The 26,988-nt window shown below is 42.3% G+C and overlaps 1 protein-coding gene across 1 annotated transcript in view; it reads left to right on the top strand.

The window, feature by feature from the left end:
* The window catches only part of TRABD2B (TraB domain containing 2B), a 315,409-nt gene that overhangs the window by 251,177 nt on the left and 37,244 nt on the right, over nucleotides 1–26,988 (top strand). The window contains exon 5 of the mRNA XM_068953076.1: nucleotides 10,911–11,001. Coding sequence (XP_068809177.1) covers nucleotides 10,911–11,001 — 91 coding nt within the window. The remainder of the gene's footprint in view (nucleotides 1–10,910; nucleotides 11,002–26,988) is intronic.

Genomic DNA, 26,988 nt, shown 5'->3' with positions numbered 1-26,988 from the left:
GTTGAAGCTGCTCTGAGCTCAAACTTCATCTAATCACTGCAGGCGTTTTAGTAACATGTTCACAGTTATCTTCTTTGTAGACAACAAGCCTGGAGCAGGGAGACAGGGAAACAAGTTTTCTCTCCCCCAACCCCAACTGCTGCCTGACTTTGGCAAGCAAATCCTTATTCATTCCAGACTAGTTGAGGATGGCTCAGGGGATTTGCGATGGGTTATGAAACACTTTGTTCTGAGGTTACCTGCCTGAAGCCAGCTGTTGGGACTTTAGCGTGGTTGCTGTCATGCGAGCTGGTCAGTGGCTTACCTAAAAAGAGTTGGTAACTTCGGTTTGTATGGGAGCATGTTGTCTACTTCAGCCAGTCACCAAGCACAGTAATTGGGCATCTTGAGCAAAAAGAGAGACTGCATTTCCTTATTGTTTTCCTCATTTCCAGAGGTGTTGATGACACTCAGGAAAAAAGGCAGTGCACTTCCTGCCAGACCGTCTGCACCAAGGTGCTCTGATGGTCATATCTGATTGAGCCAGCCCCAGAGACGTTTCAAGTACCCTGAGAGGACTTTTGGAGATGCTCGTTATTTTCTGGATTTTCATCAGACTCATCTCTTCTCCTGCTGCACTGCTGGGATGGGTGAAGTTCACAGGATTTTGTATATTGCCTAGTACATTGCAGATGGTCATGTGAGGGAACGCAGAGCCATGTCCCCTGTCACATGACTCCAGAGAGGACGCATACCTCCAGTCACACCTTATGTTACATCTTTGCATAGAAAGGGGTGTTCCAAACCACATGATCCAAAGAGGAACGTGCACCTTAAAAAATAAAAAATAGAGAAAATAGAAATCCCATCTAAAAATGTTCTATAACAGGGAAAAATGCAAGTAGCCATCTGCTGTACAATGTCTTAGGACTGAGCAAGCCGTGAAAAGCAGTTTTTACACACAGTAAAGCCTGAGGACAAAATAACAGGCAAACTTTTGCTTCATTTCTGCCCACATGGCTTTCTTCCTCTTACAGATATCTTGTCCTGAGAGCTTGGCCAGCTCATACCAGCAAACACAGCAAATACATTCTAGAAAATGAACATTTCATATCCGTAGGCTTTGGTGTTTACCCATCAAAAGACCTTTTCCTTCAATTTAAACATGCTTACTGTTGTCAGAAGGGGATTGAACTCATCATATCTCAAAGACACAGGGCTGAAGCTATTGTGAATTACTCATCTACCTCCCTCTGCCCTTTAAACTTAAATCCTTGATGTGTGTTATTTCCTAAAGAATATATACTGAAAGGGTCATCTTCTGTTGGACTTTGTCTGTGTCGGAAACTCCTCTAATGCTATGTAAAAAAAGCTAGAGAGTGAAATTGCCAAAAAAGACTCCACAACCAACCATAGCACGTTGTCAAGCATGAATGAACACAGCTCCCCAAGGCCTCCCTTGCAAACTCTGGCATAGGAAGAAAGGTGGGGGATAGGGCCAGCAGAAGGAAGGATAGGGAAGAAGGATGGAGGTACACCATGCAGTGTTCTGGGCAGTGGTAGGGTATCTTTTTGGGCTCTCATGCTGTGTCTGATAGATGCTGAGTCTAAAATAATTGAGCTTTCTTGGTCAATGGAGAGACAATTGCCCAGAGGGAGAGTCCTTCCTAAAACAGATAGTTTCACTGAGGTGGTGGAATGAATCGCTTTGTGGAGGTGCCTGTCCTCTCCAGTGATGACAGCAAGACTTAGTCTAGTCACTAAATTTTTTAAATGTCTAAAGCAGAGATGAATCCTGTCTTGAGTGCTCGGCGTTGCTGTGGTCTGACACAGAGGCCAAACAAGACGCTTGGGAGCTGGCCTCATTTTTGTTCTTGCTGGTGTTGTTTTTCTTGATCTCTGTGAAACAGCTGGTTTAGACTTGAAGAAAGTTTGAGCTTTATGTGGAAAAAGGCATTCTTTTGGGTTCTTCAGCATATACTTAGGGCAAGTCTATTCAGGAAAGTATACAAAGACTTCCAAGACATCATTGAACTGAGTGGGTGAGCCCATGTGACAGCACTGTGTAGAGACACCAGCTTGGGTCTGCAACCAGAAAGCTGTGCCAGTACAGCACCAGTCCCAAATTAATTAGGTCTGGGAAGAAACTCCAGTCCCATCTCATGCTGAGCCAGTTGAGGTCTCCATGGGTTGTACTCTAAGCCAATTCCAGAGGAGGACCTCCAGCATGTGACATTTGGGTGTCTCCAAATTAGCTCCATCTCCTCAGCAGAAAACTTGCTCAAAGAGGCTAGGCAGAGAGGAAGAACTGAAGTGGAAAAACATGAAGAAAGAACTGAACAAAGTTTTTATTACATTGAAGGGCAGCAAGAAAAGAGAACGAGGTTGTGCAAGTCTGTCCATCCTTCATAAAGAGATGCTCTGAGTGTAGTATTGCACTGCAGTTCTCAAAGAGACCCCAAGGAAAAAAAAATCTCTGCTCTACAACCCTGGTGTCAGTCTGGAATAGCCCCCTCAACTTTTGGCCCATAGTCACTCTAGTTTCCACCCGGCTGCAGTATGGCCCTTCTCCAGAGATATTCTGTAACTACTCACAGTGACAGGGTTAGAGAGGGGATTACATGCAAGTAAAGAATGAAGGAGAGAGCCATGGAGGGATTGCTGGACATTCAAAGTGCTGCACATTTTGGCCTTTTATGTTTTATTGCTTTGCTTCCCGTGACTATGTCCGAAAGCAGCTATGAGTCAGTTCCTCACAACTGCAGAGAATAACAACATCAAACCAGAGAGGGAAAATGATTTCTCCATCTGCCTTGGAGAAGGGGTGGCATGATGTAAGGAGATTATGATGAAAGCCTGCTTTACAAGACCATTGCACATAGTTTGTACAGAAGTGCTTTTTAAGGCATGCTTTAGGCTCAGAAACTCCTGCCAAGATAGGGAAGGAAGGAAGGAAGGCTTGTTCCCTGCACCCCCAGCTCTCCTCCCCAGCTTTTTGCATAATGCTGAGATTTCAAAGTGCAGAACCGTGTCCTGCAGCATAGCTGAAGCCAGCAACCTGGGGTGACAGCTCGTGTTACTTTTCTAAAAGATGATGCACAGAGTTGCCAATTTAGTCTGACCATTTTGCACTCTCCTTTCTGTCGGAGACCCTTGGTATAGTATCAACAGGCTTAGCGGGGGTCAGGTTGGTTTCTGAGGCTGCTTGGTTTCTGCATGGTGCCACTTCACGCGCTTGTGAGCTTGTCTTTCAACATCCATTCTGTTTGAGCGCTGTTGCTGCCCAGGAGCTGCCCCAGAGCTCTCCTTTCTGTTGCTATACCTTTTTAAGCCACTTTCTCTTTGGAAATCCCATCCTACAGCTCTAGATTTGAACCTACTTTTGTTGGACGTGATCTGTTGGGGGGTGTTCAAGATGGCCAGTTTGAATGCATTTTGTGAGGCTGATGAACACGCTGTGTTCCCCCTCCCTTGGCATGGTGTATGTGCCAACCTGTTGCATATTAACCCCAAGGAGAAGGGGAACACTGGGGTCCCCTAAGCTCTTCCCGGAACCACCCCCTTGGATCCCAACCAACATGAACTTTATGTTCCAGGAAAACCTAACATGAACATTTTCATTCAATTCTAACATCTTACTCATCACAGCACATTGCATACTACCCATCTAATCTGTTACCTGGTGTCATTTTTTACACTTAGAACACAGTTCACTGCAGAAGGATATTCAAGAAGGAGGAAAAACCTTTAGATACCTCTAGGTCCAAGTTGCAAAAGCAGAATCTCTGTTCAAATCCAACTTTTATCTCTTGTCAGATACTGATTCAAAGCAATCCTCAGTTCTAGAGTGAGATTTTAGGAAAGAAAGTGGTTTAGGAAGAAAGAGAAACAATCCTCTGGAGCAGTAGCATTCTAAATATGAGTCACCATAAGAAAAAGAGAGAAAGGGACTCCAGTTGTTAAAGGATGATATTCATTAGTAAAGAATGGTTTGATGCAGAGATAGCTGTGATATTGGATGGGGAGCGGAATGGAAGGAGAAATTTGGAGGGTTTATCTACAAAACTGGTTCCTCATCACATGTCTGCGACATCTGCCATAGCAGGAAATAGTAGTGCGGGATGTCACTTTGCTCCCTCAGTAAATCTATGCAGTTGTCTTGAGACCACTGGGTAAGAGTGGAATGCTATAATGCAGAAATTAGCAAATCCAGATCACATTTATTGCCTGGACTTCTTACTGCAGCTTCTTACCCCAGCCTCTTCTTGACGTGTTCATCACTCAGCCTCCAAAATGTCCGGTTAGACCTGTCTCAGAGTAAGAGAAACAGCATACATTTAGAGGCAACGAGCAAAGAAACGAGTAAATATTTGCCCCTGTTGTGAACATGCAGCTCTTGGCATTTAAATTTTTGCCTACTTTGATTCTTGTGAAGTCTAACTGCCATAAACACTCTGGTGGTGCCAAGAGCCTTGAAAATAAGCGTCAAGAGAGAGAAACAGGAATAGAGGCTGCCGACTCCTGATTGCAAAGCAGCCCAAGGTCTAAATGGCAACAAAACGTTATACATAACGTCTGATTCACTGTGTGGAGAATGTAAAGAATTGAGACCTCCCGACACAGTTTACATTGGCCCTTTTTATGACTAATTGTGCAGAAAATAGCTCTGCTTGTAGTGTGCATGGAAACAGTTCAGGTTTCTGCTGTGTGTCAGCTAATGGGCTAGCAAGGCTTTTTTAGCACAACTTCAAAGGCTCTGGCAATGGAGGTCCTTTGTGAGGGAATTATCTCCTGCTCCTTTGTACCCCTTTATCCTTCTAAGCCATGGAACAAAGAATCGTGAAGTGAAGAGGCAAAGTAATTTGTAGTAGATCTCTAGACCCAGATAAAGCACACAGCATTTGCTTAGAAACATTTCTCCTGCTTCTGTCATCAAAACAAGATTGTATTTTTGTGTGTAGGAACACACAAGTTCATTTAACTTTTCACAGATGCAATCTTATGCTTAGATATGCTATTGATAGGGTCACCAAGATGTCTAAAATAGTAACGGAGAGTTTTAGTTTCCACGGTCATTTAGAAAATACGTGGTTGTGACTGTTAGAGTTGGCTGAGAAGTGCATTTCTTTTCCCTCAGGATATTTTACCAAGAAAGGAAAAAAATGTATTTCTTCAGCAATTTGTGTCTGGCATGTGTGTGTGTGTGTGTGTGTGTGTGTGTGTGTGCACACTTTAAGGAAACCATGTATTTTTCAGCTCTTAGTAAGAAAACAAAACCAAAGTGGTATAATATTTTTGTTTCTTTCAGTGAAAAATGAAACCTTGAGGAGATAAGGAAATGCATTACCTGCATCTGCTTTGCGTATCCAAAGCACAATTCCCAATTAAAAAAAGAAAAAAAGGATGGAAGATGTTTGATTAATATTAGCAACCGATGTTTGATTAATATTAGCAACCATGCTGTATAATGTTTTTCTCCAGTGTCTCCAGTCTATAGATTGTCTGTCTCAGAAAAACAAGACATGAGCTAAAGGAAGAAAGTCTTGGCTCCATCAGATTTAATGCAGAATTTCTGCTGAGTGCAGTGAGCCACACCAGCCAGCTCATTGCATTTGTATTCAAACTCGGAAACAGTTCTGTGTTTAGTATTGGGTCTTATCCTCAAGCAAATCCCATGAGTATCTGCGTATCCTTAAGGACAGAAGGACTTCATTCAGGCCTTTTCTGTTGAGCTGCATTCAGTAACTAAGAGGTAATTTAAAATATAAATATGTAGCAAACTGAGACCTGCTAACTAGGTATTTTATTCCAACATTCTATTTAAGAGTACACTGGACACTCATGCTGTACAGTTTGCCATGTGTCATCATGAATTTTCTGTGTGCAAATGTGTAATGGACTGATGCGTTAGTATTATATTTTGCTTGCAGGAAATACATGTTTTTTTAACTTAAATTGTTAGAGACTTTAGAGCACATATCCATGCCCAAGTACAGACTTACTCATTAAGTCCTTATCTAGAAAATCTTTCTGTCTGCTTTCTCTTCTCTTTCTATACTTGCGTGGAATTCCCAAGGCAATCAATATTCTGACCTCTTGGATCCAGTTTTCATCTGCTGTCAAGGTAAATTTGGTTAAGACTGCAGTAATAGTTTATCTGGGTTCAGACTGAAGAGGGAATAATGACACAGAAGCAAGAGCATTCTTCTGTCTCTCTAATATACCAGATCTGTCTCTAGATACACAAACTTTTCAATAGCTATACTTTCTTCAATTTTTTCCCTTTTGTAATGACAATTTCCAGACAGAGAAGCTTAGAAACTAACTTTAGAAAGTTATTAGCAGAAGCATATGAATGTATGTATGTGTGCGTGTGTTTGTGTGTGTTTTTATGTATGTATTTTTACATGTACACAGTTACTGATTTTTGTGCAGGACAGTAAACGAAACTCACTGATGTTATAAAAAAACTCACAATTATTATAGGTTTTGTTTGCACATCCTTTCATATGGGCAGCCAGAGGCAAGGACTTGATGTTTTTCACAGATCTAATCCATACTAAACTTAAGTGTCTTTTAGTATACTTATTAAATTGGTTTCCATTACGTGGAATCTGCTATCAAAAGCATTGCATGCTATCTGCTACCTTGTTGTCAGTATTTAAAGAATGAATGCTTATCTCATGTTATATGTGACCAAGTAGGGTAATGCTATATGAGAAATTTTCTTATGGAAAATTTTATTGGTCTTTAAAACTGGAAAGAATAATTATAATGACCTTAGCAGCAGAAGGCAGGCCAAGACATTTCTCCCCGGAATTCTTTAACCCTGGAACTACAGCAATGGCACAAGCATTTTCAGGTTTCACTCTACCTACCTGCACTGGACCTCCTAAGTGCCACCTTTCTCCTCAAACCTTCCTGTTCCAGCTATCTCTCTCTGATCCTGTGAGGCTCTGTGCCACAAGATGCACTGAATGCTGCATGCTTCTGTGGGCCCGGGAGAGGACTGGACATGTTTAAGGTAGAGAAAGCCACAGAGCAGAGAATGAGTTGGTACCACATCCAGCTCATTTGTTCTTCTGCCATGGGTGGTGAGGTGAGAGCGTGCGAGAAGTATCACATATGCTTACCATGTTTTTATATTTTTCCCTAGGCAGTCACCTTTATATTGGGCTATTTGGACTTTTGGTCAGACCGAATATGTCTGCTCTTATGTTCTTCACTCTCTGCTCTGCTCCATCTTTCCTGCTGGCTGCTCCTCCATCTGTGTGGGCAGCTACAAGTGTTGGGAGGACATCAGCACTGGGCAGGAGGGGCTGGAGAGGCTGTTGATAGTAGCATCACGTGCTGGTTTTGACATGCATATTTTCAGGTTTGCCATCACAGAGCTAGAGCATGATTTCAGGTTGCTTGTATTATTCACCATGAGATAATGAGTTGGCCACATGAATGTTCCTGTGAGGTAAAATAAAAAATGGATACAAAAACAAACTGGAGAAGGCGATTAGAAAGAAGAAGGCGATTAGAAAGACAGAGTCGGTCGGTATAAAAGTCTTGCAATCGAGCAAAAAGAGTATAGCCACAGGAGAAGCTGAAGGTGAGAAGGACAGCAATTTACCAGATGTCTATGGGATAATGCAAATAGGAAAATTTTATGCTGAGTCTGAAGGTAAGGCTTTGCAAAGACCTGCTAATGCAATTTCCTGAGTTTTTAAAGCTCCAAGCTGTTTTATGTATGTGGAATAGAGAATTATTTGGGGTCAGCTTGAAGTCGTTTCTTTCTTTTTGCTTTTTGTTTGATTTTTTTGTTTGTTTCTCTTGGTTGAACTGGGGCATTGAAAACACTGTAATACCTGTTGAATTGTGGACCTAGAATGAAAAAGCTGTGTTTTACATTCACGTGTAATTCACGTGTTTAATACTGTGTTTTTAATGAAGATTTTCATTTATTCAGGGTTGTGGGGGCTCTTTGCAAAAATAGGAAGAGATATTCTGCTATTCCTTCATGTTAGGAAAGGCAAAATTAAAGAAACAAGCTTTGAGCTTGGAGTAAAGGGTAAGGCGATTTGTGATATGGGAATTCAGTCTGTAGTCTCAGAAAAGGTCCTCGGAACGTTCTCTGTCCTGCCCAGATGGATTTTACCTCAGCAGGAACTTCCTTCTTTCCCCCATAATTTCAGTTCAATTTCAACACAAAGTCCCACATATTTGGACAACAAGTGAATGGTATGACAGAGGACTGAACGTCTCAGGATAGCTTACCGTGTGAAAACACATATCTTGCCACATTTACACTTGTGGTTTCTTCTCCGTTCCAGGTCAGTAAGGAAGTGCATTTGAAACCAATGACTCTATATCAAGAAATCTCTTTTTGGGCAGGTGTCCACATGATAGATATTAGTATCATTAACATATACCTATGCCAGTTCTGAAATGTTTTGGATTTGATGTTTTGGGTTTACTGTAAGGTAGAAAACAAAGTTCTCTGTGCATCCAGAAAAGGAATGGAAAACACACTAGACTGTCCATATTTTGCTCTGCAGTCATGCACAGCAGAAGATCACCAAGCCAACAAGTTAATGGCTTTGAAGGCCAGAAGGATATCACCTTTTGGTCTTCGTCCATCACTTGGGAGGGATTCTCAGGGCTCTGCTGAGATGCTGACATTGCTGACAGTCTGTTCATTTTGTGGATGAGAATTCAGAGCTGTTGCTTGGTTACTTTTTTCTGGGTTTAAAGCACTTAAAATTGGATTCTTTTTTACTGTCATGATGTCAAAGACTTGCTGGATTCAGGACAATTATTTCCATTAAGAAATCTCTTGGCGTTTAAGACTCCAGTTAAGAGAGCCTAGACCATTGAAATATTGACACAGAAACACCTTTGACCTTGACACCTTTGACCTTGACTCCACGATGTCACTTTGCCAATGACAGAATCAGGGCCTTTATTTGCCTTGGCCACTACATTAAAAACCAGGATATGATCAAATCCAGTTAATCACTCACAAATGTCTCGTTGCTTGAATCTCTGAGTGTGTGTAACACATTTTTGGGACTGCTCTCTGCTCCTTTGGCTTTTGTTATAAGCAAGTTAGTCAGGGGAAAATCAAATTTTGATTTTTCTTAAAAGGAAGTAGAGGAATCCTGGAAAACGTTAGGGCCTTGCAAATGTACGTTTAATCATTTAAAGAAATGTCTTTTGGCTAAAAGCTCTTACTAGTGCTTGCAAGTTACAGTAAAAGCCATACAACTACATCATTCTCACAACTGATATGAATTAGCGCCCTTGTTGGCAATGTAAGCAAAAAGACCCAGGCTTAGGGAAAACCGGAGACTGAATTACCCTCAAACTGTCTTTGTGCAGTATGGGTGAAGTGTCACAGAGTTGATTCTGCTCATAGTAACACCGGCTTCCTTATGTAATGGTGTGAATAGAGAGAGGCTCAGTCATGTCCTGCTGGCCTTGTTTTTTTCTACAAAAAGCACTTGGTACTGCTATTGTGTGGCATTTGGTTCTGCTGTGAAGCCAGGCAGTTACGGGCATCTCTTGCAAGCACTTTCACTGCACTTCTCTCAGGCATACATTCTCCAAGCAGCAGGTTTGAAGCAAATTAAAGGAACATATTTTTACACATGGCGTGCAGTGAAACTCTCTGCTATAAGATGCTACAGAGGCAAAAAGTACATGGAGGCAGAGAATTAAGCACATTCACGGTGAACTGATCTACTCAGAGCTGACAGTTAGACATGATGACCTGGATGTAAATGGGGGTCATCCAGCTGTTCGGAGCTAGAGGCTAAGAGGACGTAGTGGGGGGGGATCATTTTGTCCTTTCCCAGTTTCGTTCATATATGTGTTTATATACATTTAGCATTCACTGTGCGCCACACTTGGAGGCAGGTTACTGGGCCGTGTGGACCCTTGATCTGACCTAGTATTGGAGTTCCTGTGTTCTTACTTTATGTCTCTAACTTACCCTGAAAACAATGTGCGACTCGGACAATAAGTTAAAAGCTTTGGAGGGATTACACTGCTTTATTGAGTCTGTATCCAAAGCCCCTTGAGGATTCTCATTGACTCCAGCAGGATTTGCTTCAGACCTCAAGTGTATAGGATTCCCTTAAGTAAACTCGTTCAAGGCCCATACATGCTACAATACTTATTGGGCTCTTTGTTACTTCTGTGAATAGGAATGCGACCTTTACACTTCTAGCAAAGTGCCCTGATTTACAGGACTAAATCTTCACATTTGGGAAGAGATAAGGTTACCATCCCAGCTCCTCCTGACCTTGCTGTGCAGGTGGCTGAGTGGTTGATGAAGCAGTTGCTGAACCACTGCCGTTTGTAAGCTGATGTTTTAGGTAGATAAGCACTGAGGTGCACATAAAGCCGCTTCAGAGCTACTTCATAAGCAGATGTCTGTGAATGATGATGGGCAGGGTGGACATCTGGGGCTGTAAGTTGTTCCAATATATGAGTCAAAGCCCTAGTAATCTTTTCCCTGCTGCAGGGTCATTCCAATATCCATGTAAGAAGCTCATTTGCTGCGGTGGAAGACTAGCCTAGCAATTTGAAGAATCCTGTACAATCAAGTGCTATTAAAAAAAAAAAAAACCCATCTAGGCTTTCTTTTATCTATCCAGTCCCTTGACCACATGATGGGAGGGAGGGAAATATGGGATGAAAGGAGCCCATATTAGGCTGTGTGCTGGTACTTTCTTGCCCACTGCCAAAGGCTGCAGTGGGCAAAGCTGTGAGTAGTTGAATCTGAACTTCAACAAACTGCATGATGTGACTTTCCTGCTTTTTGAGATAGTCTAGGATCTGGTAACCTTGTCTCCCAAGCCTGTTGTTCCAAAAGGAGGAAATCAAATGAGTGAGAGGAGCAGTTTGATTGACAGCGCTATTTTCTACCTGTATTTTAGGTCACTTCCTGGGTAACAACACTGTGATTGATGTACTGAGACAAGCAGGATTTGAAGTGGAGCACACCCCTCCTGGACAACCAATTGGAAAGTAAGCAGCTCCCCACATATTATTAAGCCACTTCTTATCTCCTTTTCTTTTTTCTCTTCATCTTTCTGTGACTAAGCAAGATGTTGTATTAGTAGAGGAGGAGGGAGAGGCCGTGAGGTACCTCACTTTCCCATCCAAGTTCCAGATAAAAAGTGCACTGTAAAGCATCTGTAGAGTGTGTTTGGAAACACATGGATCTTCACTGGCCGTTTCTGCACGTGTGGACATTATCCGTGTCACAGCTGCTTAACTGTATCGGATCAGAAGCACCACAGTCTCTTTCTGTCTTCGAAGAACATCTTGTTCTAGTCATTTCCTCTCTCATGGCTGTTTGGTTGTTTCCTCTCTGTGGAGGTTTATAGTTGTCTCTGCGTTACAGGGTAATAGAGTGCCACCAGCCTCGTTCTTCACGCTTCTCCATGCCAGGCTGCTCTTTCTCAAGTAGGATTTTAGTTTTACCTGAAAGACCAGATTGTAGGTACCAGATGCATCTTATATTCTGGAAAATGTGCTGGGTAGCTAAAAAGCTATAGGATATTCCCTGAGCATCTCCACCCATTTGATTAAGCAAAGCAGGCAAGAGGATTGACTACCAGGACCTGGGCAATCTTCTTTAGCATTAACTAAAATATGGCACAACATTGTCCTAAGTGACAAAACAGACTTCCTCCTTCCCCAAGACTTCTCCCTTTCTTGGCCATTTTGGTGAGGTCTCTGTCTGCCTGAGGTTTAAAAATATTGTAGAAAATAAAACAGAAAGGGATAGGTGAGAGACCATCTAGCTTGTGCAAAGTTAACCTTTCCCCTGCATTCTGCAGATAAAAATTGGCTGAGATTGCTCCATCATAGGATTGCTATCCTCATTAGGCATGCGTGTCAGCAGCATGCTTCTGTCCCTGGTGGGGCAGATATGACGTGATACGAATGTGAGGTGAGTTTTAATGCTTCTGTCCCTGGTGGGGCAGATATGACGTGATCCGAATGTGAGGTGAGTTTTAATATGGAGGATTAATTGCAGGACTAGTAGACCATGTCTGGAAGAGCTATGTTTAATATAGTTTGAAAATCTGGCTGATTTAACCTTATTTGTGAAACGCCCTCAGTGATTCATATAGAATATGATAGGGCTCAATTGTACATAAGTATCTTTGACAGAGACTTTATCCTAAATGCTTCTTGGAGTGTGTTGAGCAATAAAAGTGCAATCTTAAATAACAATGGGGGAAAGAGGAAGAAAAAACTATCATCAGAAGCAAGGAAGAGCATATATCCAGATGAGGTTAAAGAAATCCCTGTGGCAGAGGGAGAGAAGTCAGCATGGCACAGGGAAGAGCAGCAAGCACTGTAACTTGCTGGAGCTGGAAAATGTTGGCTAATGTTAACAAAAAATGCCTTTGTACCCATGTGGCTGAAAATGCAACACAGTAGAAAAAAGCAGAACACAATACCAAAACAGCTGAGGTGTACATTTCTTAGATTTCTGACAAACTTTCCTTTCAGGGAGACAGACGCTTTCCACAGCAGTTTTCATTTAGTCAAAAGTATCATCTTACTGTGAAAAGTTTCAACTGGAATTTGTGAAACTATTAATTTATTGGCCATTCAAGTCCTTGAGAAGTGAAAAATTTACAGTATTGTGAGAGATGGCCAAAAATAGCCTTTGTTGTGAATGGTCTTGGGTTATGTCTATACAGATCATCATAGACTGTGGTAACCTGAAACAGCAAACCTGAAATGATGCTACCCGTTCATGTTGACCTACTTGCAATGCGGGGCACCTCTCTATATCTACACCCCCACCCTTGCAATGGTGTCACTTGTTCATGCAGTCATTCCTAAAATCGTCTGTCCCTAGGGAAGATGTACTTGAAGGCAAATGAGCTTGGATTGCTGCCTAGAACAATGCATATGTCATCTGTCAAATTATCCTACAGATGGTACCTTATGTACCCAGATCCAGATCACTGTGTATGGCAGGTTGACCCCTTAGTCTGGACTAGTACCCTAACTCCAGTAGGACCTGTCCTGAATAGTAAGCATAATGTGCATTAATATTGGATCAAGTTGAGAGAAGGCATGTAGTTGTTTCCCATAAAGATTCGCTGCTTTGCTGATGAACCTTGCAAGTGTTCCTATGGCCTGATGATCCGGACAGATCAGTCAGTCTTAGATGACGTATCAATCAGTATCTTCAAGAATATAGAAAGAAAAATAAATAACATTCTGAAGAAATTCAAAATTGCCACTAAACAGCATTAATCAAGGCATAGAAACAGTAGAAGGTTTTAGAAAGTTTAAGTACAGATAATTTAAATGCATGCCCAGGAAAGAGCTTGCTACCTTTAAAAAAAAGAGACCCTCAGACGGGCACTTCAGAGATCGTATTTTCATTGTCCTACTGCTAGGGCTGTAGACATCAGAAGTGCTTGGTCTCGGCTCCCCTTAGAAAAGAGGAAGCTGCTGAAAGCCATGATTTCTCTCTTATTTTGGAATAACCTGTATTTTATGATTTCTGGGCAAGCTGCAAAGGGCACGTTTATTCAGTCTAATCAAGCACAGTTTGGACGAAGATTGGCAGCATATTCCAAAAGGGTGGCTGGTTAGTTGTTGAGTGATGCTGGGGTTATGTTGTTGTTATTAGAACAGTTTAAGGAGCCTTCCCTTTTGGTCTACACTTCTTCTTTTGCCCTCCTCTTTCCTTTTTAAAAGATGAAATAAAAACATCTGAAAGCAGACAGAAGGGCCACCAAAAAGAACCCATTAGAGGTAGTGGGTATACTAAATGTGTATACCTAGAATAAAAAAGTAGAAACTCAGAATGGATTTTGAGCTACTAGCTACTTCCAAGAAGAAATTCTTATGAATCACAGAGATAGTTTTTGTCTTGATACCTGTGGAGCTATACATGATAAAACTGGTCTTTCTCTCTTCTGCTTAAACCGAAAAGAGACATTTCTGATTTACTTCCAGATAAGTTGTATAAGGGAGTCAAGCTCACTGCGTTCCATTCTGGCACTGACAATGAAAAATTGGACAGTGTTCAGGGAAGATCAGCTGGACTCTAATTTAGAGAGTAGTGGGGGTGGACAACACATGGAGAAAGTGCAAGGATTGGGAAAAACTGAAGCAGCTGCATGCTTGTGTTTTGGCCAAGGGAATTCTGAAAAGGATTATTGTGCATGGAATGTGCTCAGAAGGGCCAGGAGGAACAACCTGAGGTGGCACGTAGGAACTCTTGGAGGTATAACATAGTGAAACTAAGGGTGGTTTTCGCTGAATACCAATGATTTCTGGACACCAAGTTGCAGGACAATCTTTCCCAGGTTAAGTCAGAAGCTCCGTCATTTGAAATGATGGATGTAACCTCAGCAAAACACTCATGCTGCATCCTACCCACTAGCAATGATGCCTTGGCAAAAGAGCAAACGCTATTTTTCTTTAATATCTCTGTTCCTGAAATAGCATGATTATTATTATGATTAAAATGACTAGTAGTCTGAAATTTATTAGTCAGTAATTATGAAGCAGTGGTATCAGGATTTTCATAAATACGTAGGGTAGCCTGGTGTCATTTCACTTAGGCTCTGCCAGCCATTTCCATTTCAGAAAGGACAAGAGAATACCTTTTTAGAAAAAACAAAAACCAAACAACAAAAAAGCCCTACCAGTACCGTTCCTTTGTACCAGAAAAGATTTGAGAAGAGTTAAACAGGACAAAGAAGAATTGTTTATACTGTCAGTTATACTGCCTGGGTGAAACCAGAAGACTGCTGGCTTTGTCCAAAATGCTAAGCACAGGTTGTGAAATGGCTCCTTATTAAATGGACAAAAAAGAATGCCTAGTCTTGGATTTCTCTCATCTAGTGACAAACACAGCTTTGAGCCAAGCTCTTCCTTTCTTAAGATGCCAGAGAAAAGTAAAGTGAGACCCTGGCAGGCTAGAGGAGGTGGCCAAGACATGGAATTTTCATCCAGCAACAAAAAAGTGAGATTATTTTTTTGAGGGAAAGGAAGCAATGATAATTTATTTTAAATCAGGAGAGAAGGCTGAAGCCTTTAGCTTTTAAAAAGAAAGGGTGGAAATTCCAGATCTTTCACTGGAAGCACCAAAATACTGATGCTCTCCAGCTCTCCAGTCTCCTGAGGTTTAGGCCGTCTGACCGTCTTCTGGCTGCCTAGGTTTCTTTGCAGACCGGGTACTTTGTCATCCAGGCAGCTAGCTAAGAAACCTGGGCAGGAACCCAGGCAAGGAGTCTGAAGAGCCCAGAGAGCCAGGTATCCTGGAGTGCAAGGAACAGCCAGTGAATGAGGAAATTTGGAAAATTTTGTAGATTTCTAGGAAAGCGAATCGAGAAACCTGGAGAGTCTGGTGAGCTGAGCAGGAGGAAAGCAGGGCAGCCCATCAGTCATGCTCTGATCTGGGGACCTCCTGGACCTTGCTGGCTACCCAGTGGCATGACTGCCAGTCATTTAGCAGGACAGCCAGCTTCACAGTTCAGGAAGTGTGAGAGCAGAGTGCCCCATATGTGGCTGGGAAGCCCTGGGTGCTTGGACATCAGAAGGAATTTGGCCAACTGTTGGGTGACTCATAAGGTTTTAATGGCTCCAGAATCAAAGATCCATCGAGGAAGAATTCATATGTACTACATATAGCTGCTGTGGAGCTATTTGGGAGCTCTCACCTGCTAAATTTCCAAAATCACCTAACTCCTGTTGATCTGCCTGGTGGCCTAGGGCTGATCTGAAGCTTTTTCTAAGATCCACTAGCATGCTAGTGAAAATGTCTTCTTTAAAGTTTGGTGCCTTTCTGTAAAATAAATCCTATCATACTCAGAGTACAGAACAATGCTATAAACACTTGAGAACTTATCCTCAGGTTGGCTTCATTTGTTTATTTTGTAGCCTGAGGGAAAGTGTCCTGAATCTGTTTGCCTGGAAACCTTCAGCAGCATTCAGATTTTCTTGTTATTTTGCTGGCTGCCTTTGTGGTCTCCAAACAAAGGCACTGGAAAATGAATGGCTGGATCAGTATCTCATTGCTTTGCCCTAAGACAAAAAGGTAATATTTTCCCCCTCCTTCTGCCAATTGGCTGTCCCTGCCCCTCTCTTTCTTCAGAAAGCAAGGCTCTGTGCTTGGGATGGGGAGAGAGGAAGAGATGGGAGAAAGTTTCACCTCAGATGGATTCTGATGATTTGTGTAGATAAAAGGCCACAGCTGCTTAAGACTTAATTGGAAACAGCCGCATTGCAAGATCAATTCAGGAAGCACCTGTGTCCAGCGATGACTCTATTGTTACTGAGTTCTCAGAATCGGTTCTGACCTTCTGCCGTGCGCCAAGCCTTGACGTACTGCACGCAGTTTTTTAGGCCAGAGAAACACATGGTAGTGCTCATTTCTATCAAACTGCTCTTTCAGATATTATGCTCAGCGCAAATTTCTTGCAGAATGAGAGAATACAGGGCAGGCTTTTATTTCTGTCCATATAAGAGTTTATTGTAAACTCTCAGAGCTCTACTGTAGGAATTAATTATTCTTGCTCCTTATGTTTGAACTTACTGACCCAGTCAAAGCGATACATCTCTGCTGGTTTTATCCTTCTTTCTGAAGCAAAGAGTTTGCTCCTTCTCCTTTTCACGCAGCATCCTACAGGAGTGACCCTTGCTCTCCTGCATCAGCATTGTCTCTTAGTGGAGGTTTCTTTGCTCCTCCATAAACGCTTTCTTGTTCCCCATAGGATGAAAGTACATCCAGTCCACAGAGTGATGGAGCATTTCTTCTCCATCAGCATCCATGACCTTCAGTAGGTGGTGTGCACAGTTGGTTGGAAAAAATGTTTGATGTAATTTTCTCCCTCAGTTCAAAGTTGGTAAAAATGCTAATTTGACAGATGCCACCCCAGAAATGTGTGGATGCCATCAAAGTCTTCAGGAGTCACCAAGCAGCTGCTGTGTTCTTTGGGGTGCCCAAACGACTGGGCTTTCTGGTGCCAGCCTGGCACAACTACTCTACTCTCATACTTCCTGGACTACTTAGCTGTTAATGTTTGGGACTTGCTTGGAGGAGAGTTAGAATTGCAGGGGAATTTGTAAACTTTATTTAGAAAAGAGAAACGTAAAAAGATTATGAGATGTGACTCTTTCGTTGAGAACAACTGAGATAATTGAGACAAAAGAAGAGCTGGTGAGATGTTAGCCTTTCCTGGATCACATCTCTTCTGAGACAGGGAAAAAATGCATGCAATTTTTTCTGTGGGTGAAATAATTTTCCTGTTGGGATGCTGCAGTTCTTCCTAATCCTATTTTAAACCTGTAGATCTTTTATTTGATATGAGCCTGAAATCATGCTTCCTTCACTATCTCCCTTGCCCTCAGAAGAGAAGCAAACCCATAATTTAGGGGTTTTCTCTGACAGTATAATTTGCAGTAAAGGCGTATAGGGATTAAATAGGGTTCATCTGCATGCATTGGCAAATTTACTGCCTCATCTAACACTGGAGAATATAATTACTTAATGCTTAAAATATTTAGTCTTGAAAATATGCACATTACGTTTTCAAGGGATTCCCATGTGCCTTGAAAATATCCTCCTTTGTGATTGAGTTGCCTTTGTATCTGTAATTATTTTTCAGCCACAAAGCATAGTGTCTGAGCTGATCAAAGTAACTGTTAGGGGGAAAGAAAACAAAGAAAAGCTCCAAGACATAGTAGAGAAGCAAAGTTATTCTGAAAGAGTAGAATTTAGCAACTTGCTACAAGAAGTTCCATGAAAGACCAGGATGATTCATGGTGTTGATGAAAGAATGCAGAAGAGAACTTCTCAGGAATTTTATTTGAATGGTTTTTCCAAGGGGAGATTCACTTTTCTCTATAATCAGATTTTATCTTTTGTTGCATATTTCATATGATTCTGTTCCTTGGGAACTTTCACAGGGGGCCACTGGGGATCCTGGACTTGGTTCTTTTTGCTCAAGGGCAGTTTGCTCATTGAACTGTCCTGAGGACAGCCCTAAGTTTTCTAAGATTTTAGCAGTTCATCAGTTGTAGGAGATCTGGATCTCATACTTTGTAAACTGCTAATAGTCAATTTATAGAGCATTGGAAACTTCAAAAGATCAGAGCTAATTGCTATTTTGATTATTTCATAGCCACAGTTTCCACAGGGGAAGTTGATTTTTCATCTTGTTGCTGCTTCCAGGCATCTCTAATTCATATCTTCTCACCTTAAGGTCATATTAGGCCTTATACTAATAAGGCTAAAATTCTGGTCCCCTGTTACTAGAAATAAACTTATGCCAAACTGTACTGAAGTCAACAGGAAGGTTTCCATCAGTGCCAGTATCTTCTAAAGCAAGATCGTCATGAGATTGTTGTTGAAAAGGAACTGAACAGTAGAATCATGGATTTAATCCCTTGTCTTGGTTGTGAGGAGCCGTGAGAGAATCAGTTGGAAACTGAGAGTGTGTTCACATAGTTGGGTGTATGCAATGGAAAATGAGTGGCTTTTACAGAGGAGGGTTCATGGGTTTCTTAGACACCCAAGTTATGGGAAAAGCCTGCCCAGCTCTCTTGCAATAGACAGCTGGCTAGTTTTAGATGACTAATGATTTCATGAGATGAATTCCTCTCTTATTTGAAGGACTTTGGCCCTGGATTCAAGTTAGATTATGCTGTTAGACTCATTTAACCCTGTGGAAAAATTATCCCATCTTCTCTCCAGCATTATATTGAAACAGTGAGATTATGTGAATTTTCTGTTTGTGTATTCAGCCTGCACTTGTCCTGTGGATTGATGGCCCCCTTCCCAAGTGATATCAATCTGGGCTGAAGTACAGCTGCACTTTGTAACAGCTCAAGGGGCACAAAGGTATCAAGTGGTATCGTGCGGTTTGAAAGACTGTCGTTTATCTAAGGAAGTTTGCAGTCTGTTTGCTGTCACTTTGTCTGTGCAGTGGCGACTTTCCTTACCTTCACTCATGTTGTCAGGCAAAGAGACCTCACACGTTAGGCCTGATAGCTTTTCCGCTTCCAGAGCTGACTTCTTTACCTTCAGCCAGAAGGTCTGTGAGTTGTATTGCAATCAGTAGGACTATATAATTCAACATGAGTGTAATTGCAAGCAATTCTGCATGCAGGGAGCTCTTTAACTAATATATGAATTCTTAAGAAAGGAACAGGAAGAAAGAGAGTCAGTGAGTTCTTTTCCTTTGGACACGTTCATTCAAAATTCCTTCAAGAAGAGTTCTTAAAAAAAGAAAGTTTAGGATACAATTTTCAGCATAGGAATACAGTGACAAATGTGTTTTCCATCTTTCATGAGTGATCGGGTGTTTATAGGGGTATGCTTCACATTCCAGATGGGGTTAGAAGCTCTCCAAAATAACATTGTGCAACTGGTGGCATAGCCAAATGAGCCCTTGTGGATTTAGTTGTAGCAATTTGTGAAATTTGCTATTTGAAACCTTTCTGAATAGCCCCACAAGTAGAGGGTCACCCTTACAGAAATCTTGTGCCATTTCTTGTCCACTGCAGTGCAAAATAAAGTCTCACTTAAAGTCTCACTTTTAACAACATGTGGTATCTCAGCCAAGCCAGGTGGCTTCACAGTGCAGTGGATGAAGGGCATTCGAGTGACCTTTTGCCGTGATCCAGTTTTGGGTCTGAAATGACTGCATCTGTGTCTCTTTGGGAGAACCATGGTTAAGGGTCAGATTATCAAGTATGTATATGGTTAATTATTCATCTCAACTGTTCTTCCTAGTGAATGCTAAGAGTAGGAATAAGTACTCTAAAAAGTTAAGTTCTTGTGACAGGACTAGGAAATTAAGAATGGTTCATACTTGAAGCAGTTGTCACAATAAATAACTTAGAAGCCAGAATACATTTTCATGTCATAATCACTGAATCATTTTTATTAGTAGTCAAAGTAAATTCCCATATAATCTGTAAAGTATGTAAAGAGTTTAATTCATCCACTAGATCATCTGCTGGGAATACTTTGCCAGCTCCAGTTCAGATACTTCAGAGAAGCTTTCAAGTTTTAAAATCCTTCCACAAGCTAAGCTGATCTCCAGAACATTTGGAGGTTCACCCTTCTCTGGAGCTCATGTTCCATTCAAGTGAATATCATGCCAATATGCTTCCTATTTCCTGGGGATTAAACTGCTATGTTTGATGAGTCAGGACTTCCCAAAAAAGCAACTCAGTCACTTATTCTATCTGAAGTAGCCTCTAGTGTCTCCGAGGGCATGTCTTCTCATGTGCATGGCAGTGATTCATGCTTTCAGAGCACGGAATCAGCTCTTTTGTTTTTTTTTTTCTTCCCACAAACCTAATTATTAAAACAAATTTCTATTAATGGGTGTTGAAAGACTTTGGCTTTCCACCTACACTCCCCAAATGCTCTACATTCCAGGGAGAATGAAAAATGGACCTGTAAATAGAAACTGGATGGAGGAGGGAAAAAGGATCAAATGCTGTATATAGATGTGAACATAGTAGCTGTCAATTGATATGATAGAAGGTTGTCCAGGATGAAGACGATTTTCTGACTAAAAATGCCTTGCTGCAGTAATCTAATTTTAGAATTGACAAATGCAAATTTACAGAGAAAGGTTGAGGCATGGGGGATATCTGAGAGAAACTGAATTATCCACTTGGGCCCTGGCCTTGATCTCATGTTCACATCAGTAGTCCCGTGGGCCGTAGTTTTGTGCTTGTGTAAATTAGATCTTTGCCACTGTGACAGACGCCTGAGACTCCAGTTTGTGGAAACAACAGGATGATTTACCCCATCAACACTGCTGTGGACCTGGCAGGCTGGCTGCCTGCCTCATCTGTAGCCTCTCTCTAGAGCAGGATTTTTCATTAGCACTGAGAATTATCCTAAATTTACACCCAGCACAGTCATAACTCCCATTGACTTTAGAGAGAAAACAGTTAGTCCCACAGGAGATGGATGTTGATGTAGTGGCTAGTATTTGGATATTACCCCACTCTTCTGCAGTATGGGAATTCACACACAGAATCACACAGAATGGTTGAGGTTGGAAGGGACCTCTGGAGATCATCTAGTCCAACCTCCCTGCTCAAGCAGGGTCCTCTAGAGCAGATTGCCCAGGATCACATCCAGACGGGTTTTGAATATCTCCAGGGAAGGAGGCTCCACTACCTCTCTGGGCAACCTGTTCCAATGCTCTGTCACCCTCACAGTGAAGAAGTTCTTCCTCATGTTCAGATGGAACTTCCTGTGGTTCAGTTTCTGCCCATTGCCTCTTGTCCTGTCACTGGGCACCACGGAGAAGAGACTGGCCTCATCCTCTCGACACCCCCCCTTCAGATACTTGTACACATTGATCAGATCGCCTCCCAGTCTTCTCTTCTCCAGGCTGAACAGGCCCAGCTCTCATAGTCTTTCTTCATAGGAGAGATGCTCCAGTCCCCTCATCATCTTGGTAGCCCTCCGCTGGACTCTCTCCAGTAGGGCCATGTCTCTCTTGTACTGGGGAGCCCAGAACTGGACACAGTACTCCAGGGGAGGCCTCCCCAGGGCTGAGTAGAGGGGCAGGATCACCTCCCTCGACCTGCTGGCAACACTCTGCCTAATGCGCCCCAGGATCCCATTGGCCTTCTTGTGGCCACAAGGGCACACTGCTGGCTCATGGTCAACTTGTCATCCTCCGGGACACCCAGGTCCTTCTCTGCAGAGCTGCTTTCACACCAGCTGAAATCTATGTGTGTGTCACTCTCCACTGGTGGCAGTTTGTGGAAGAATTAGGACCTAATTTGGTGCTCTTGTCTATAGCAAGATAACACTGAATCCTCTCTCCATGCACTCCCCGGGAATGTGTCAAGTCAAGGATACTAAGATTTTCCTGCTGATCTACAGCAATTGAGTTTCGATATCCAGTGCCCTGTCTGGCCACTAGATTTGAATTTGGTCATTTGACCCCAGCTTCGCATTTCCAAATTGCTCTTGCAAAAATAAAGCTAGTCACAGAAATACCTCTGCCGAGACAGCACATCCCTGTTTATGTTTGAACAGCCGATATGAATCTGAAGTCCCCAGCGATCAAAGTGCATATTCAGAGAGATGAGCCCCATGTTGTGTTTGAAATGAGTGCAGCACTTTGAAACAAAGATGAAGCAGGAATAAATCAGGATGAAGGGTGTGGGGCATTAACAACTTTACATGAAATCCCTGCTGGAAAGGCATGGCCAGTGTTGCAGAGTTTTCCTTGGAGACTGCTCGGAAGTTGCATGCTAGCCTATTTGAGGAAAGCTAAATAGTTCCTTATTGTCCTTGATGTAAAACGCTTCCCAGATAAACACTTTCCCCTTCCATTGAGGAAAAATGATACAGTCCGTCCAGAGCTCTAACACAAGGGACTACGTTGGGCTGCCAGTCAGCCTCTGTGATATTGCTGGTTCCTGTTAGCATTGAGCTTTGCTAAAGGCTATAGTTCATATACAGCCAACATCATTAAGAAAAGGCTAAGTTATTCAGTGAGACTGGGATAATCTTCAAGAGCTTAATAGCATTGTGTGCCCACATCTTTGCGTTTCTGTGTTCGTTATACCCTTGGAATGTAAATCCCAATCCACACTGGCTAAACAAGGTTCACATGGATCTCAAATACTTTTGTGGTATTGTCTCCTCCTGATTTCTGAAGGCAAAAGAAAACATTCCTAACTGAAATATACTCACATGGTTCTCTGTGCAAGGAGATCAGTAAACCTCTGATGCTGTAGTGGGTTTAGATTGTAACATTGCCTGCATTTGCGGCATTTTGAATCATTGCTCAAGGAATTACTCGCAGCACCCACGGAGGCATCAAATTTCAGCATGAAGAAGATCCAGACGTCACTGCATGAACTTCAGAGAGATCAGGCTGATGTCTGAAATCAGCAGTGCTAAGAATCAAGGCTGTTTAGTATCAGGGTAATAGTGGCGGTGGTTTGGTCTAGTCATTGGATGGCTTTTCCTCTACTTCTTCCATCCAGGCAGATTCAGATCTGAAGCACCTTGTGGTGCCTTCATCTTGGGCACACACACAGTTTTGCTGGGTGCCTCCTTCCTTCCTCCCCAGTACCGCAGAGGCTGAAGACCTTACCCCAGGAGCAGTGGTCAATCCACTCATTCAACTACAGTCAGTAGATGCAGTAGATCCACAGATAGGTTTTTTTTAAACCATTTTGCCACATCAAACCTTGCATATGTATTTGTGTCATTGCAAATCTCTTTCTTCCCACAGAGGCATCTGATTTCATGCTAATGTTAAATGAGAATTGTGCATGTGTATCAAGCTTCTATGTAGATTATATTTTAGATGACAAATAAATTGGGAAGTGGAACTTCCAGTGATATGTAGGAGGTATTGAGAGTTTAAATCCCTGAGGCAATTTTGGATACATCCCCCTCAAGAAGAAAGGATATTGTCTTGAAAAAAAAGCAGTGTGACAGGGGTGTTGGTTGGTTGGTTGGTTTTTCACCAATAGGACTATGAATTTAAGGCAATTCCTATGTATTTAGGCATTTACACTGATAGTAATCATTGCTGAATGGTGAGTAATTCCCACAGAAAACAGTAAAGGACTAGCAATTGATACCCACAGACAATCAGAGCTTTTTAAAATCATGTCATTGAGCAGAAGCCTAATTTTAGTTTCTTCTTTAATTATTGGTGTACACTGTCCCACCTGCCTCCCTCTTTCTCTTCCCTTTCTTTCCAAGAAATCTGTGGCCCGTCTGTGAATAACAGCCCTAATGAAGTTTAAGGGTCCTGTGGGATTTCTCCTTATTGGAGTCTGTGGTATCTAAGAAGGGGATGAGCTAAGCCTTTCCTCATAAAGTCTTTCTCCTTCCTGCTTATTTTCATGCAAATAAGGGCATATAGTGTTACTGATGTCTGTGCTATTTGGAGAATTTGGTTAAAATTGGCTGTCAGATTCAAGAGAAACAGACAGACAGTCAGATGTTTTTGCAGAGTGTGATCACTTTCTTAGGAAGCTAAAAAAGCTAAAAAGAGCATTGCTTGAGTGCCCTGTGTCTCCTTTAAGAATAAACTTCTCTGGCTCCAAGGGCCTGGTGAGGCAGCTCCAGCCATTTATTCTCATTGGAGAGATGTGAGTCAGATGAGTCATTCTGCTGTTTTCGTTAACATTTCTGACATGGGTAACATCTCAACATGAGGAAGCAGTTTGGTAGTCTGGCCCGAACGTATCTGTCCATAGTGCTCATACGGCCCCCTTCAGCACTATATCTTAATCTGTACTATATTTCTTCTCATTATTTTCCTGTGAGAAGGGGAGTTATTCCCATTATATGGATGGGAAACTGGGGCATAAAGGGGTTCTTAGCTTCCCAAAGAAAACTATGACAGCACAGCTAGTTTAACCCTAGTTTCTCACAGCTTTAGCCACTGGCAATCCTTCTGCTATTGGGATTTGATCAAGCACACTCAGCACTGTAGGGAGAGTTACAAGGAGAGCTGGCAGCACTGTGCTGCTCTGACTATAATACTTGAGACACATCTCTGTCACTGCAGAGTATGACACGGGTGTAAATTGAGTTTCATATTCAGTGCCTGAGACTCATCAGTTCCTCTCAGAATTTTCTTGTACAGATGTTTCCTGTGTGGAGCCTCTTCTAGTGAAAGTAGGAGATTTATACTGGCTTTCCTGTTTCTGGCTTTACTTTTACCTATCAATTTAGCAGTTACACTCGGACAGCTGCCTATACAGAACTGATCTGAGCTGGCAGGGCAGACAGCAACAGCAGAAAAAAAAGTCACAGGCTTTCTATGTTTGACACCATCATAAATTCAGCCCTACTGTGCAGAGAGCATACAAGAAACTGGAGTTCCTTTGGGGCCCTTTTGGCCAGGGCAGCATCCCTGACCTATGCTGTGAATTCAGCACTTAAAGTGGAAGGTGGTCTGAGATAGAGAGGATTCCTTGGTTATTAAATATTACTGTGAAAGATGAAGTCCCTTGTGGGAGAAGCAGTGAAAAGTGGTATTCAGTGTGTTAAGAAGCAGTGACAAAAGTTGAATGATAGTTGCAAGCATAAAAGTTGAACCCTTGCTTCTCCAGACTCTTTGAAAATGAAGCATATATTCCATTGCAGGGCCTGTGTTGCAGAGATAACCTGATCCCATCAGGTTGTCAGAAGGGTGCATTGTCCATGGACAGAGAAGACCGTTCACTTTAATAATATAGACAGAAAACCCAGTAACTTCAAAATAGCAAGATATTCTGAGAATTGAAGAGTGATTTTGAGATGAAAAGCAAACTACCAGTAAGGGAGTATTAACTGTCCTCTAATGTGAACACAACCGCAGCACCACCTCAGAAGAAGTCCTAGCTAGGTTGCGCTCAGAATGTTCCAGCTTTGCATCCAGAGCGATAAGATGCTAACGTGACTGCTGGAACCCTAGCCAAATGCCAGGCATAGTTTTGATGAGAGTCTCTGGCATCTGTTAGACTTGTTCTAAGTGATATTACATGCTTTTCAGCAACTAGGTAGTGCTAGAAATGATAGGCTGTGATACCCTCTCAAACAACTGGCACTTAGATAAAATATTTCCAGACAAATAAGCAAATGAATAAACACAGAGTAAGAAAACACACACGCATATACAATAAAGGGAGGAGGCTTCCTAAATGACATAATGTGCTCTGGGGAACAACAAAGCAAGTGGTTTTCATTTTCTTGATGTTTCACTTATTACCATATGGGGTTCTCTTCACAGGAAGAGAGCTGGACTTGCTTACTGGTCGTGTGTGTGCATGTGTAAACAGTTTATGTAGAAGATAAGTTTATTCAAGCTTGTGACAAGAGCCGTTTGTTATTCATCTTCACAAAGCAACTCCAGTGAAGGTTTCAACCACTGCCAATCTCCATTCTAAATAATTATTTTCCTTGACAGGTTAAATCTGCAGAAATTACACAAAAAGCACCTGAGGGTGTTGATACCTCTCCTGGAGTCCTGCTGGTGAAGTCAGTTGGCCTAATCCCTCTGATGGGCCAGCAGAAAGCCACCTGGCAGCCTTGAATGGAAATTCCCTCCTGCTCCTCCATGTAAAGACGAAAGGCACCATAATTGCCCCCAAGACCTCCACTCTCTTGCCCTTTTTTCAGGAGAGGTTGGTAGGGTACTTAGGTGGATCTCCATGACTCCTAGTGGTGAGTGCTAACCAGTTAGACCCAAGAGGAAGGGAGCAGTGCCTTCATCAGACCCTCATCCTCTTCCTGCTATGTTTTCAGCTGTGTTGGTTATTCTATAGAGGGGGTTGACAGCCCGTCACCACCCCGCAAAGCTCCTGATCTACAGCACATGTCATAGGCGGGGGCTACAGAGGCTCTCACTGTTGTACTGGTGAATACTATGTCAGTGTATGCTCATGATCCTCTCACTGTATCCATGTGTTATCCTGTGTTACCCTTAGAGTGTCAGGGCAATGTTTGCTGAACGTGTGCATAGTTAATTTCTGGGGTTCCTAAATGTAGCAGTAATAACAACAGATGTTGCAATGAGGGAGAGACATTTTTGCTTAAGAATAAATGAGGTGACTTCTGTTTTTATTCTTCATCCCATATGAAGTTGTACTGAGCTCTGAATACCTCATCTGTCTACATCTCAGAGGTGTCTCACAACAAGATTTCTTTTCTGCTTTCATCTTCTGGTGAAAGCATTTACAAATGCCTGTAAGGGTCCTACTCTTTTGCAATGTGAGCACCCCTGTCAGCATGCTGGGGAGATCCTCTCCCACCGAAATTGTGCTGTCAGATGAGATATTGCAGCCCAGAAGAGGCATTGCATTGTAACACTGCAGTCCTTTGCAGCAGCTGGGCAAGCTACAGTGAGAGTTTTCTTAGTTTAGCGGGAGCCCTATTACTTGTAATTAGCCAGTGATATATGTCCCAGGTTCATCAAAAATCAGTCCTCCTTTCAATTCTGTTTGTAACCTCAGATGCTTTGCAGATAT

Source organism: Struthio camelus, chromosome 8, assembly GCF_040807025.1.
Source record: "Struthio camelus isolate bStrCam1 chromosome 8, bStrCam1.hap1, whole genome shotgun sequence".
NCBI lineage: Eukaryota > Metazoa > Chordata > Aves > Struthioniformes > Struthionidae > Struthio > Struthio camelus.
The sequence above is the reverse complement of the archived record's forward strand: the minus strand, read 5'-3'. Positions and strand labels throughout refer to the sequence as shown.